The sequence below is a fragment of the Hypanus sabinus genome, chromosome 18 (genome assembly GCF_030144855.1).
Source record: "Hypanus sabinus isolate sHypSab1 chromosome 18, sHypSab1.hap1, whole genome shotgun sequence".
Lineage (NCBI taxonomy): Eukaryota > Metazoa > Chordata > Chondrichthyes > Myliobatiformes > Dasyatidae > Hypanus > Hypanus sabinus.
Genome location: NC_082723.1, coordinates 12,845,787 through 12,860,445, shown reverse-complemented (window position 1 = coordinate 12,860,445; position 14,659 = coordinate 12,845,787). Strand labels below are relative to the sequence as shown.

The 14,659-nt window shown below is 39.0% G+C and overlaps 1 protein-coding gene across 1 annotated transcript in view; it reads right to left on the bottom strand.

Moving 5' to 3' along the window:
- Positions 1–749: 749 nt before the first annotated feature.
- Positions 750–14,659, bottom strand: part of LOC132407330 (centrosome-associated protein 350-like) — a 171,492-nt gene continuing 157,582 nt past the window's right edge. The window contains exon 32 of the mRNA XM_059993673.1: positions 750–6,841. Coding sequence (XP_059849656.1) covers positions 6,662–6,841 — 180 coding nt within the window. The 3' untranslated portion in view covers positions 750–6,661. The remainder of the gene's footprint in view (positions 6,842–14,659) is intronic.

The window sequence follows — 14,659 nt, the reverse complement described above, 5'->3', positions numbered from 1 at the left end:
TTAACATCCCAGTTACTACTTGGTTTCTTCACTTAGTTCTTGTATATGATTACCTTTGCTACTTTTCCCTATTAAATTTGCACTGGTTGGCCTTGAGTTTGCTACGATCTTTGATTTCAAGCAACCTGATGAGAGATGTTCTTTGAATCCAAAATTGCACTAAAAAGGCCACTTTAAAAAAAGGCATTTTGTACTTCCAAAATGAGAAGAACTCCCCTTCATGTCTTCTTCCCTTCACCGGAAAATACCATAGCTAGTTCTCAACATACTAAAACTCAGAGACACCTTATACTTGTTTGATTGTTGTCTCCATTTCTCAGGCGATATCTTATGTCCACTTGAAATTCAGTTTCTTCTCATTGAACACCCTCTCTTTTTTCATATCCTGGATTCCCCAAATAATCCCATCCTGAAATATTTCTTCTCCACTTGTACAGTGTGTTCATCCTGCTACAAAATGTCTCAAACCTACTAGAGCCTGCAACAGCGTCAACTGGACATTGATATCAGTTGTTAAACACATACCAACTATAAGGTATATGGACCTTGTCTGAGGATTCAGCAAAGTAAATTGACTGTACAGATTTTTATTTAAAAGTTACCCAAAATGTTTCCCTTTCCCCCTTCCTCTCACATTCAAGCTCTTTTAATTGTCTTAAGGAGAATGAAGAGAGACAAGTTTTATTGCCAAGTGCCCTTTCACATTACCAAAGCCCGGAACAAAATAAGGACACAATTACTTCCAGCTGTTAACAAAACACTGCAAACTTTATTTCATGAAAATACAAAAATGGTTTAAAAAACAATAGGTGGTAAGAACTTTCCAGGGAAAATAAATTAAAAAGTTTCTATCATCATTATATACAACAATCAGCTCGCTATGATTTGGGCAATTAATTTACTCATTTAGAGGATTTTAGAAGAAATTAGCTGAGTTATTATACAGATATCACAGTAAAATATGTATAAAAGTATTAAAGTAAAAGAATAATAAAAATAAAATGCAAACTCACTTTAAATCATCTCTGAATAGCAAAGCAGTAACATAGCCAACAGTTTTACCAATGACAGAAGTATGAAGCGAAGAATTAAAAATTTAACCTTGATTACTGTTTGCCTAGAGCCACATAACAGCAAACTGTTTTAAGTTTTTGCAGCAAAATGCTGCAGAAAGTTGAAGTATCTGGGAAACACTCAGTTAACACCTCAGTTTTATCTACCTTTGTCTTTAGACTTTAGCTAATCAGCACCAAGGAAGATCTGAGTTCAAATGAAAGAATAATAGAGTATTAATTTTTGGTGAGACGGTTTGTCATGATCATTAATTCACCTTAATAGTTGAGCTACTGTATATCAAAGGTAGAAGCTACAATGAAAATCAGTTTTTCGTTTTAAATCTGATCAACAGAGTAACGAGGCCATTAGCACTGGTTAGCATCACAGATAAAAAGAATAATTTTCCCAAAAGTCATCAAAGGGAAAATGCAGAATAAGCCCACCATTCTCATGATGTTGTTTTTCTATAGCTGAATGTGAATGATCAAAAATGTTAATAAAGTAGTATTTCCAGTGAAAACATTATGTTTACTGGTTATAACTAGAGTTGTAGGTTTCATACATATAATTCTAATTATCTTTAATTCCAATTTCTCAAAGGATTGAAAGACACATAATCATCCTGAATTGGATGAAATTATGTTTTCTTTACTCTCAAAACAAATCAGTGGACTATTGTTGCCCCTGATGTGTAGGTGATTGGTGGCATCTGAGCGGTGGGAATTGGTGGGGAGATAAAGAGAATTAAATGATATTAGTGATAGGATTCATGTAACTGGGTGATTGATAATCAATTGAACAAATTTCCCATTTCCATGCTGTATAGCTCAGTGATTCTATGATGGCTTCCCCAATGGATAGTGGGATCCCAAATCAGATAGACCTAGAAAACAAAACTAAATTATAAAAAAAAACCTGCAGATACAGTAAATCTGAAATTAAAACAGAAAATACTGTAAGTACTCAGTTGGTCAGACCACATCTGTGGGAAGAGAAATAGAGCAAATACTTTGGGCTGAATGTATCAAAAATGGGAAGAAATTAAACATGTTTGTTTAAGCTGCAAAAGGAAATATTTTTGATAGGGTAAAACCAGGCTGACTTTGGGGTAAGCTGTAAATAAATCAGCTACATTAATTTTGGCTGTATCAGTAATTCATTTGTGCTTGTCTGTTGTTTTTATTTCCCCTTTTTCTCTTCTATTTTTTTTTCTTCTGGGATTGGATGACATTCCTGGCCTAATCTGCCAGGCATATTTCCCTGCTCTACATTTTGCAGTTTCAACAGTCTTTTGTCTCTGTTCTCTCCTTCCAACTCAGGGGTTCCCAACCTGGGGTCCACGGACTGCTCGGTTAGTAGTGGGAGAACATGGCATAAAAAAGGTTGGGAACCCCAACCCTGACTGCTCCCATTCACTCATTGATGAGTTATCTTTGGTTATAGTTCCTCCCATTAGTTATCCCAGTTTAACCCAATCAGAGATTTACCCCTTCCCCCACCACCCTTGCATCTTAAGCAGCTCTTTTATTTTCACCTTCCCAGTTCTGTGAAAAGTCTTTAACCTGAAATATTAGCTTTGCTTCTCTTCCCACAAACGCAGCCCTACCTGCTGAATATTTCCAGCACTTTCTGTTGTAATTTCATATCTGGAAGATGTGCTTTAATGAGAGGATCACTGCCACAGCAACAGGGGACATGGGGACATGCTAGTTATAGCAACAGCATCACTGAACAGGGAAATTGCAGAGAGAAAAAACAAAGCACACCCAGGTCCCTGATGCATTAAGTTACTTTCAGTCTTCAGTGAGTGCTGGGAATAAAAATATTTGAAAATTATTTTCTTTCAAGATATACAATGACTATAAACTGCAATAAAGGTGTGTAAAATCTGACATAACTGAATATAACAATCTTCAGAGATCATATTGAGTGGGCACCAAACAGCTGCACAGGGCCATTGAAAGGACATCAGATTCAATAGCACTGCTAATATACTCATGTACTAGATGATACAAATAAATCATTTACCGTTGTGAAGGTATTCAGATGCTAAACATGAGAATTCCAGACTAATTATCTGCTATGCTATAAACATATATTATGTAGTTTCATACCCATGTAAAGAAAAACGTTCATGTCAGTTACGTTGCCTATACTTCCCACCACAGTAGATATTATTTAATACCTGTGATAGACAACTACCACTAAACAATTGCCTGACTGAACACTTAAGGTAAGTCACATGACTAAATTAGCACTCAAAACACATCTTTTCGTAATGCTAGTTTCATGCATTATTGAATGATTCAGAGGCAGGAATATTCTGCTCAACAGTTTCATCTATGTAATACCAAGAACAGCACCACTGAACGAGGCTATTTAGACTGTTAACTTCTGCGCAAGAGCAAACCAGTCTTCCCTCTCCATACTCTTTCCACAGCTTTGCACGTTTTCCCCCCTTTTAAATAATGTCAGCTCCCTCTTAAATATCGCAATTGATCTGTCTCTACGAGAACCTCTGGCAGTACAGAGCAGATCCAAATACAAAGCCATTTGGCACAAATCAATCTGGTTGCATTATGCACACAAAAGTGCTTTGTTTAGCCCTGAATACTTGATTCTGATATCCCTTTCTCTCCTGTGCACTTAACTGTTTCCCCTTATTGCAGCCATGCTTAACCTTTCAATGTTTTCTTGTGATCTGTAGTCTTGTACCTATCTTATCAAGGAGCTATTTATTTATTTATTATTATTGAGATAAAACACAGGACAGGCCCTTCCAGCCCTTCAAGCCATGCTGCCCAAGCCCCGATTTAATCCCAGCTTAATTTTCAGCTCCAGCTGGTTTTCAGGGTTCTGATGGATACCAAGTTACTACTGAGAGCTTTCAGACTTTTAATAGCAGGCCAATTACAGTCATACCTTGATTTACTAAATTGATGTATTACTGGAAAATCTTTTAAGTGAGAAAATTCAGGGCAAAGTGCATGTAAGTATTTCAGTATTCTGTATTGCTATACAGAGACAACCAGTAATCATCATTGAGAAAAAGTATCATAAATCACATGACAAAACACATGATTCTAATGGGCCTAAGAGTTTCATAAATCAAACTTACATAAATTGAATTACTGTATTATAATCTTCAGAAATTATTTGACAAAAAATATTTTTGGGCTATGAGTTTCTCTGGCTTAGGGTGTATTCATCACCCATCTCGAGCTGCCCTCCAGAAGATGTCTGTGAACAAGCTCTGCAATGCTTGCCATCAGTGTAGTGTGGTACTCACACCTTGCTACTATGTGAGTTATAGGATTATATTCAACTGTCTGTGATGGCAACAATGCAAGCTATGACCAAAGTCACACATGTTTAGACTGATCCAATACGAGTTCTGGATTCCAGCTTTTAAAGGGCTTGTCAAAGTTCTATCATATGTTCTCCAACAGGCTGGTGAAACGCCACATGGCATTTGGCAGCAGCCCAGTTTTACATTAGCTTACCATCCACTCCAAGGTTGCCAGCCAGCATTCATTACCTTCCCTTGCCATTCTGCCACTGCCCTGACTGCTGGGTATTACCCATACTGAGGAGGTACAGTATAATCTGAAGCCGTTCTGTTTGGGCATTGAGCTGTTTGAGGCCACACTGCAGCTGATGTCTGGTTTCTGACTCCTACTGGTGGAGGTGCAAATGGACTACTACTTAGAACCCCAATTCTAACCTAACGTGTAATACTAGGGAAGGGATTGTAATAATTCTGGATTGCTTTACATTTTAGTAAAACATCTTCATAGTTTGCAGATAAGCTTAAGAAGGTCATAGAGTCAAGGAGTTGTACAGCACAGAAATGGCCCTTTTGATCCACCTTGTCCATGCCAACCATTTTGCCTGTCTACACTAATCCCATTTCCTAGCATTAGGTCCATATCTTTCTATACCTTGCCTATTTACTAAGTGCTTGCCTAAATTTCTCTTAAATTTCATAATTGTATCTAACTCTCTGACAGTGTATTCCAGATGACAACCGCTGTGTATGTTGAAAAACACCTTCCTCTGACATTCCCAATAAAAATACTTACCTTAAATCTCCACCCCTTTGTTTTGGTACTGCTACTCTGGGGAAAAAATAGATTCTGACAACCTATGCCTCTTATATTTTTAAATATTTCTGTAAGATCACACCTCAGCCTCCTTCATCTCCAAGATAAACAAGCCCAACATATCCAGTTTTCCAAGTCTTTCAATTCGGGTAACATCCTTGTTAATTTTCTTTATACTCTCTGCAACATAAACACATCCTTCCCGCATCTCATGGCTCTACATATGCATTACCCTTTTGTCCCCAAGGGGTTTCCCATTGTCCCTAGCTACATTCTTGTTCCTGATATACTAATAACATGTACAGGAACTGTCTTTAATCTTAATCAAGGATACTTCATGGCCCCTTAACCCTCCTAATTTATTTCTTAACCATTTTATTCCTCAAGGGACTCAGTTATTTACACCTGTCAAGTGGTTCATTTTTCCTGATAAAAACCTTCCATGTTTTGACATCCAAGTTTCTCTAATGAGACCATCTTTGCTTTTCATCGTCATCAGAACATGCTGGCATTGAACTCTACTAACACATTTCTGAAAGACTCCACATGTCAGGTCTGTAATCTGTATCTGTAAGCATATGCTCTCAAACTACTTTGCTATGTCCTCTCTTACACTATATTTGTGAGTCATTGTTACAGAATACACAAGATAAGAATAGTGTATTCTTATACCCTAATACCAAGCATGGCATGGACCAAATATTTATATTGGTTGAGGCCCACATAAAACAAATACATCTTTCAATGTGTTTCTCAAGATAAGTTTAATGCTTACTTAACAGGTGGGAATACTCTGCATAGTAGGCGAGAATGTGTTGGAAATCTGGGCGGAAGGCAAAAAAATTAAATAATTTGGGAAGCAGGAAAGAAAAAATGAGAAGTTCGAAAAGTTGCATCTCTGCAGTCAGTGTCCATTACCACCACAGCATCTCCTAAAACACTTTACACCCAGTGAAGTACTTATTGAGTTTCTGTCATGATTGTCATATATAGAAAACATAGCAACAAACTTGCACTCAGCAAGCCCTCTCGGATAGCAATTTGCTTATGGCAGGATAATCTGTTTCGGTGCTACTGGTTAAGAGAAATAGACTTTCCAGAACACTGGTGCTGATACCTTAGAATAGTCTCATTAGAAATTTAACATGCACTTGAGAGAACAGGTTCAAAAACCATTGGCATTACCACATTCCCTAATTTCAAATGGATTTTGTGCAGTCATGTTGGAAGACTCCAACCCACAACTTTCAACTCAGAAGGAGGTGCTTTGTGCTAAGCCATGTCCGATGTTAATAGGTGGCCATGACCATGCTGGTCAATGTCCAAGGCAGACTTTCTCCCTAATACAATTCAGGCATTTAAGTTTGTTTGTTCAGCATTGTGTAGATTCACTATTTTAAATTTTCACATTATGTGGTAATTATGAACATTCTGTGAAACTTTTTAATGGTTCTTTGCCTTCTGTTGCCTGGAATTCGGAAGTAATACATTGGCTTAAATTGTCATGTGCTGGAAGAAATGAGCTCTTGTTCTGCCAGCTTCTTGACACAGATGGTGCTGAAGATATCTGCAGTGTCATGAAGCAGGATGTTAAAGATGTCTTCAGTTAGTTTCAACTTCACTGCTAGCTCATCATCAGCATACTCAATCCAGTGACTCTCTTCTTCTTGCAGTTCCTGAATCTAAACAGGAGTGTTATTAGAACAGAGAAAAATTAATTAATTATTTTTGTTATGTTTGTACTGACCGAAATAAATTAATTCCAATTTTCAAAACATAGAATAGTGCAGCAAAGACTGCGCACTTTGCCTCAACACATTCATGCTGACCATGAAGCAATCTGTTGTGTATTTAATATTTCAGTCATATTGTAAATATACTGGTTGATTAAGCATTCCTTGTTGCTTAACTAACTTGTTATGGGTAAAGGTACATACATACCTTTGTTATCATGCCAGCACATCGTATGCTTAAAGTAAAAACAAAGTTAGACACGTATTCCCAGCTTCGTGTTTTTTAATTTCAATTAGTTTTATGTTTTGGAGCTACAAAACATAACAGTGGTGATAAGGAAGTTTTAAACGAACCCGAGACGATACCTACCAGGTAAAGCACAACAACTGGTTTGAGTTAAAAAAATTAGCGAAACAAGAAATGGTCGAGTAAAAAAGCAACACAGCATGTGCTTCTTCAAGAGGAGATAGAGACGGTCAAGTTAAAACAAAAAGAAAATAGATTAAATTCACAGGTTCAAACAGTGAGTAAGGGGTGATAATAATACATTTTTAAAAAGCAGAAGTTGTTGATTACATCAGAAATATAGACGCTTTCGTTTGTACATAAGATAACTGGATATTGTTTACTGAGTGAATTGGGCAGTATTAAAGCAAATGGAAAAGCCAATGAGAAGCAGGTGCCAGTTTTGCTGAGTGCATTGGGTTTAAAGGCATACAGTTTGCTTAGAATTTTGACTACTCCAACCAAACCAGTTGATATGAGCTTTGCTGATATTGTGAAAGAAATGTTTAAACGTTTAAAACCAAAACAATTGTTAATTGCTTAATGGTTTAGGTTTCATAAGTGGAATCAAAAGGAAGGGGAGCCCATTTCATAACTACTGTGGAAATGACATTTGTAACAGTGAAATACAACAACCAGCAAACCACATTTGATTTATATGTGGTAAAAACATGAGGGCTATCATTATGGGGCCCTAGTTGGCTGAGACAACTACAACTTGATTGGAGATCTGTTCACAATCTGCATGCCATATTCCATACAACTGAGTCAACTGAAAGTGGATTACAAAAGCTACTGGATAATACCATAGCAGTGTTCAAAGATGGCAATGGAAAACTCGAACGTTGCAAGGATAAAACAGTGTTAAGTGAAAATGCTAAACCCAAGTTTTACAAAGTCCATTTGGAACATTACACAATTTGTGATGAAATAGCTTGTGAGCTGGATCACATGGAGGCTGAAGAGATTCTTTCCAGGATTGAGTGGAGCCTATAGGCAATGCCAATTGTCCCATAGTAGCCAAGAAGAATGGGCCTGTCAGGAGGTGTAGTGACTTTAAGGTCACCATCAACCCAGTACTGAAAGCAGATCAATACCCTCTGCCCAGGGTGGAGGATATCTTTGCAAACCTTTCTAGAGGAAACCTTTCAGCAAAGTGGACTTAGCTGAGCCTACTAACTACAGATGGAGTTTGAAGAAGAGTCCCAAGAGCTTCTAACCATAAATACTCATAAATTATTTTATTGCTATAATTGGCTTATTTTTGGAGTAGCAGCTACACCTACACTCTGGCAGAAAGTTATGTCCACGTACCAAAAAGCTGTCCAAGCACTCAGCGTTACCTGGATGATATCATAGTTACCACTAAAGATGACAAAGAACTTCTCCAAAATCTCAAGACAATGTGAAAAATATTAGAAGATTATGGTCTCAGACCAAAATGCAACAAGTGTGAATTCTTTAAACCAAGCATCACTTACTGCGATCACACTAATGAAGCACAATGATTACCTAAGTGTGCTTAGGAAATTCAAGCAGTGGACCACATGACCCCATCTACATTGGCGGTGCGCAGGTGGGACAGGTCAAAAGCTTTAAGTTCCTCGGGGTGAATATCACAAATGACCTGACTTGGTCTAATCAAGCAGAGTCCACTGCCAAGAAGGCCCACCAGCACCTTTACTTCCTGAGAAAGCTGAAGAAATTTAGCCTGTCCCCTAAAACCCTCACTAATTTTTATAGGTGCACCGTAGAAAGCATTCTTCTAGGGTGCATCACAACCTGGTATGGAAGTTGTCCTGTCCAAGACTGGGAGAAGCTGCAGAAGATCGTGAACCTAGCCCAGCACATCACACAAACCAGTCTTCCATCCTTGGACTCACTTTACACCACACGCTGTCGGAGCAGTGCTGTCAGGATAATCAAGGATAAGTCCCACCCAGCCAACATACTTTTTGTCCCACTTCCCTCCGGGAGAAGGTTCAGGAGCATGAAGATACGTACGGCCAGATTTGGGAACAGCTTCTTTCCAACTGTGATAAGACTGCCGAACAGATCCTAACCCAGATCTGGACCATATCTTCCAAATATCTGGACCTGACTTGCACTATCATACTTTCCCTTTTCTATTTTCTAATTATGATTTATAATTTAATTTTTTATTATATTTACTTCAATTTGTACTTCAGGGAGCACGAAGTGCAGAAGCAAATATCAATGTGATGATTGTACGCTCTAGTATCAATTGTTTGGTGACAATAAAGTATTTGTATTTGTACTGTGCTCCACCCCTTGACTGAAGACAGGGAATGTTCATACAGATTGGAATGAAATGGCAATGCACAAAGCTGTGTGAGGTGGCTTTCAAAAAGGTAAAGGAAGACCATAATACCATAATGTATAGGAGGAGAATTAGGCCATTTGGCCCATCAAGTCTGCTCCACTATTTCATCATGATTGGTCTAATTTTCTTCTCACCCCCAACCTACTGCCTTCTCCCCATACCCCTTCATGCCCTGACCAATGAAAAATCTATCAACCTCTGCCTTAAATATACATAAAAACTTGGTCTCCACAGCTACCTGTGGCAAATAATTCCACAGATTCACCACTCTCTAGCTAAAGAAAATCCTCCTCATCTCCATTCTAAAAGGACGCTTCTCTATTCTGAGACTGTGTCCGCTGGTCCTAGACTCCCCCACCATAGGAAACATCCTCTCCACATCCACTCTATCAAGGCCTTTCACCATTCAATAGGCTTCAATGAGATCACCCTTCATTCTTCTGAGTTCATGATTCCAGGCCCAGAGCCATCAAACACTCTTTGTATGACAAGCCATTCAATCCTGGAACCATTTTCGCGAACCTTCTTTGACCCCGGTCCAGTTTCAGCACATCCTTTCTAAAATAAGGGGCCTAAAACTGATAGCAATACTCTGTAAGGAAACGGCGACGTCAGGCACTGCACTCACTCTTTATCATCCACATCAATAAGTTGAGAAGAGCAGAATCAATTGTTGGAGAAGAAAGGGATCTAGAGAGAGAGAGCTGGAGAGACAGAGAGAGACAGAGATAGAGAGATAGAGAGAAGAGAGAGAGTAAGAGGGAGGGAGTAAGAAAGAGAGAGATGCATTCTGTATTGAGTTGGGTTTATAGCTTAGTAGGGAGGAGTGTTGTGTATTTAATATTTTAGTTAATATTTGAGTAATATTTTAAATATTTTGCCTCACTTAAAGTAACAACAAAGTTAGACATATTATTTCCAACTCTTTTATTTATTTTGATTAGTTTTATGTTTTGGAGTTATGAAACATAACACAGTCAAACTAATCACGTCTGCCTGCACATGATTCAGACTCATTGATTCTATGCCTGTTCATGTGTTTTCAAATACTTCTTATATTTGCTGTTATATCTGCATCTACCACCTCCTCTAGTAGCACATTCTCCATGTAAAAACACTTGCCACATAAGTACAGACTTTCCTACTCTCAACTTAAACCTATACTCCACTTGTATCATAGCCTCTTATAACTTTATAAACTTCTATCATATCACTCCTCAGCCTGACATACCAGAGAAAACTATTCAAGTTTACCCTCTTGTATCTAATACATTCCATTCTAGGCAACACCTGATGAACCTCTTCTGCATCCTCACAAAGAGGCCTCGCGCTTTCTGCACTGACATGGCCAGAACTGCAGACAATACTCCAAACGTTGCCAAGCCAGTGTTTTACATTGCTGTATCATGACTTGCTATATTTTGTACTCAGTGCCTTGGCCAATGAAGGTTGGCATGCCATATGCCTCCTTTAACATTCTATACTTGCATTGCTACTTTCAGGGAACTATGGACTTGTACTCATGAGTGTGCCCATTTAATGTACACTGTCTTCTTTCACTTGAACTCCCAAAATGCAACTTCACATTTATCCAGATTAAACTTCATCTGCCATTTCTCCACCCAAAGCTCCATCTGATTTACTACTTGCAGTACAAACTACCTTTCCTTTCACAACTTTGCCAAATTCCATGTCTTCTTCAAACTTACTAATCAGATCATTGACATTCTCATCTATATTTTTATATATATATATATCTATCATATATAAACAGTATCTATAAATATACATATTAATATATATGTTCACTGCTTCTTGTGGAACCACTGTTGACAGATCTCCAGTCAGTCAAACACTGCTTCACCACCATACTCTGTCATCTATGACCAAGCCAATTTTGTATCCAAGTTACCAGCTCACATGTGTCCTATGTGATTTAATCTTCATGAAGGACCTTGTCAAATTATTTACTAGAGTGACAATATCACCTTGCATTTTTACTTCCATCTTACTCCAGTAAGGGCACCCATTGATTGATCTCTGATAACTCAAGTAACTATTCTTCTCCTCTCACCTATGGTCACCAAGTTACTAAATTACAGAGAGTTTCAGTTAGATTTTCACCATCCAGTCAAAACAAAAATGGGGGACTGCTTGATTTTCCTCCTCCCTTACCCAGGACTACTGAGGCTGATAGCATCCCTGTTCCTCGAAGCTCAGCATAGGCCTGGGAGTGATGTGTTTCAGACTTTCCGGTTCAGCATCACTCATGGGACATCATAGAAACAAAGAAACATAGAAAATAGGTGCAGGGGTAGGCCATTCGGCCCTTTGAGCCTGCACCACCATTCAGTATGATCATGGCTGATCATCCAACTCAGAACCCTGTACCTGCTTTCTCTCCATACCCCCGATCCCTTTAGCCACAAGGGCCATATCTAACTTCCTCTTAAATATAGCCAATGAACTGGCCTCAACTGTTTCCTGTGGCAGAGAATTCCACAGATTCACCACTTGCTGTGTGAAGAAGTTTTTCCTCATCTTGGTCCTAAAAGGCTTCCCCTTTATCCTTAAACTGTGACCCCTTGTTCTGGACTTCCCCAACATCGGAAACAATCTTCCTGCATCCAGCCTGTCCAATCCCTTTAGAATTTTATATATTTCAATAAGATCCCCCTCAATCTTCTAAACTCCAGTGAGTGTGAGCCTATTCGATCCAGTCTTTCTTCATATGAAAGTCCTGTCATCCCAGGAATCAATCTGGTGAACCTTCTCTGTACTCTCTCTATGGCAAGAATGTCTTTCCTCAGATTAGGGGACCAAAACTGCACACAATACTCTAGGTGCGGTCTCACCAAGGCCTTGTACAACTGCAGTAGAACCTCCCTGCTCCTGTACTCAAATCCTTTTGCTATGAATGCCAACATACCATTTGCCTTTTTCACCGCCTGCTGTACCTGCATGCCCACCTTCAATGACTGGTATACAATGACACCCAGGTCTCATTGCATCTCCCCTTTTCCTAATCGGCCACAGTTCAGATAATAATCTGTCTTCCTGTTCTTGCAACCTAAGTGGATAACCTCACATTTATCCACATTAAATTGCATCTGCCATGAATTTGCCCACTCATCTAACCTATCCAAGTCACCCTGCATCCTCTTAGCATCCTCCTCACAGCTAACACCGCCACCCAGCTTCGTGTCATCCACAACCTTGGAGATGCTGCGTTTAATTCCCTCGTCTAAATCATTAATATATATTGTAAACAACTGGGGTCCCAGCACTGAGCCTTGCGGTACCCCAGTAGTCACTGCCTGCCGGTCTGTAAAGGTCCCGTTTACTCCCACTCTTTGTTTCCTGTCTGCCAACCAATTCTCTATCCACATCAATACCATACCCCCAATACCGTGTGCTTTAAGTTTGCACACTAATCTCCTGTGTGGGACCTTGTCAAAAGCCTTTTGAAAATCTAAATATACCACATCCACTGGCTCTCCCCTATCCACTCTACTAGTTACATCTTCAAAAAATTCTATAAGATTCGTCAGACATGATTTTCCTTTCACAAATCCATGCTGACTTTGTCCGATGATTTCACCTCTTTCCAAATGTGCTGTTATCACATCTTTGATAACCGACTCTAGCATTTTCCCCACCACCGATGTCAGACTAACCGGTCTATAATTTCCCGGTTTCACTCTCCCTCCTTTTTTAAAAAGTGGGGTTACATTAGCCACCCTCCAATCCTCAGGAACTAATTCAGAATCTAAGGAGTTTTGAAAAATTATCACTAATGCATCCACTATTTCTTGGGCTACTTCCTTAAGCACTCTGGGATGCAGACCATCTGGCCCTGGGGATGTATCTGCCTTTAATCCCTTCAATTTACCTAACACCTCTTCCCTACTAACATGTATTTCCCTCAGTTCCTCCATCTCACTGGACCCTCGGTCCCTTACTATTTCCGGAAGATTATTTATGTCCTCCTTAGTGAAGACAGAACCAAAGTAGTTATTCAATTGGTCTGCCATGTCTTTGCTCCCTATGATCAATTCACCTGTTTCTGACTGTAAAGGACCTATATTTGTCTTGACCAATCTTTTTATTTTCACATATCTATAAAAGCTTTTACTGTCAGTTTTTATGTTCCCTGCCAGCTTTATCTCATAATCTTTTTTCCCTTTCCTAATTAAGCCCTTTGTCCTCCTCTGCTGGTCTCTGAATTTCTCCCAGTCCTCAGGTGTGCCACTTTTTTTTGCTAATTTATATGTTTCTTCTTTGGACTTGATACTATCCCAAATTTCCCTTGTCAGCCACAGGTGTACTAACTTCCCTGGTTTATTCTTTTGCCAAACTGGGATGAAAAATCTTTGTAGTTCATCCATGCGATCTTTAAATGCTTGCCATTGCATATCCACTGTCAACCCTTTAAGTATCATTTGCCAGTCTGTCTTAGCTAATTCAAGTCTCATACCTTCAAAGTTACCCTTCTTTAAGTTCAGAACCTTTGTTTCTGAATTAACTATGTCACTCTCCATCTTAATGAAGAAATTCCACCATATTATGGTCACTCTTACCCAAGAGGCCTCGCATGACAAGATTGCTAACTAACCCTTCCTCATTGCTCAATACCCAATCTAGAATGTTCTGCCTGTGTAGCCTTTACCTGCGGTGTGGCCAACTCACTGAACGTGCTATTCACGACTTTCTCAGCATCATGGATGCTCCAGTATGAATCCAATTGCAGCTCCAGACCCTCAATGCGGTCTGCCAGAAGCTGCAGTTGGACACACTGGGTCACAACACATCTTGCATGACTCTGATCAATTCCAACAACAGCCACAACTTTCTTAGTAGGAAGGGGAATACACTACTGAGACTTAGTTCAGGTTTACAATCTCTAAATAAACTTGCTGATCATAGGTACACAAAAGAGCAGTACTCAGTATGGTAGTAATGTATGTTCAAGATAAAACATGGAAAAATTTATTTTCGTCGAACAGATCCATTTTATCCACCACCTGAACAAATAATTCTAATCAGAGCCTGTTCCCACATTTCTTCCATTCTCTTCTTTTTGCTCTAGCAATAATAAACCTTAACCAATCTCCTCAAAAGTCAGAAATAACAAATG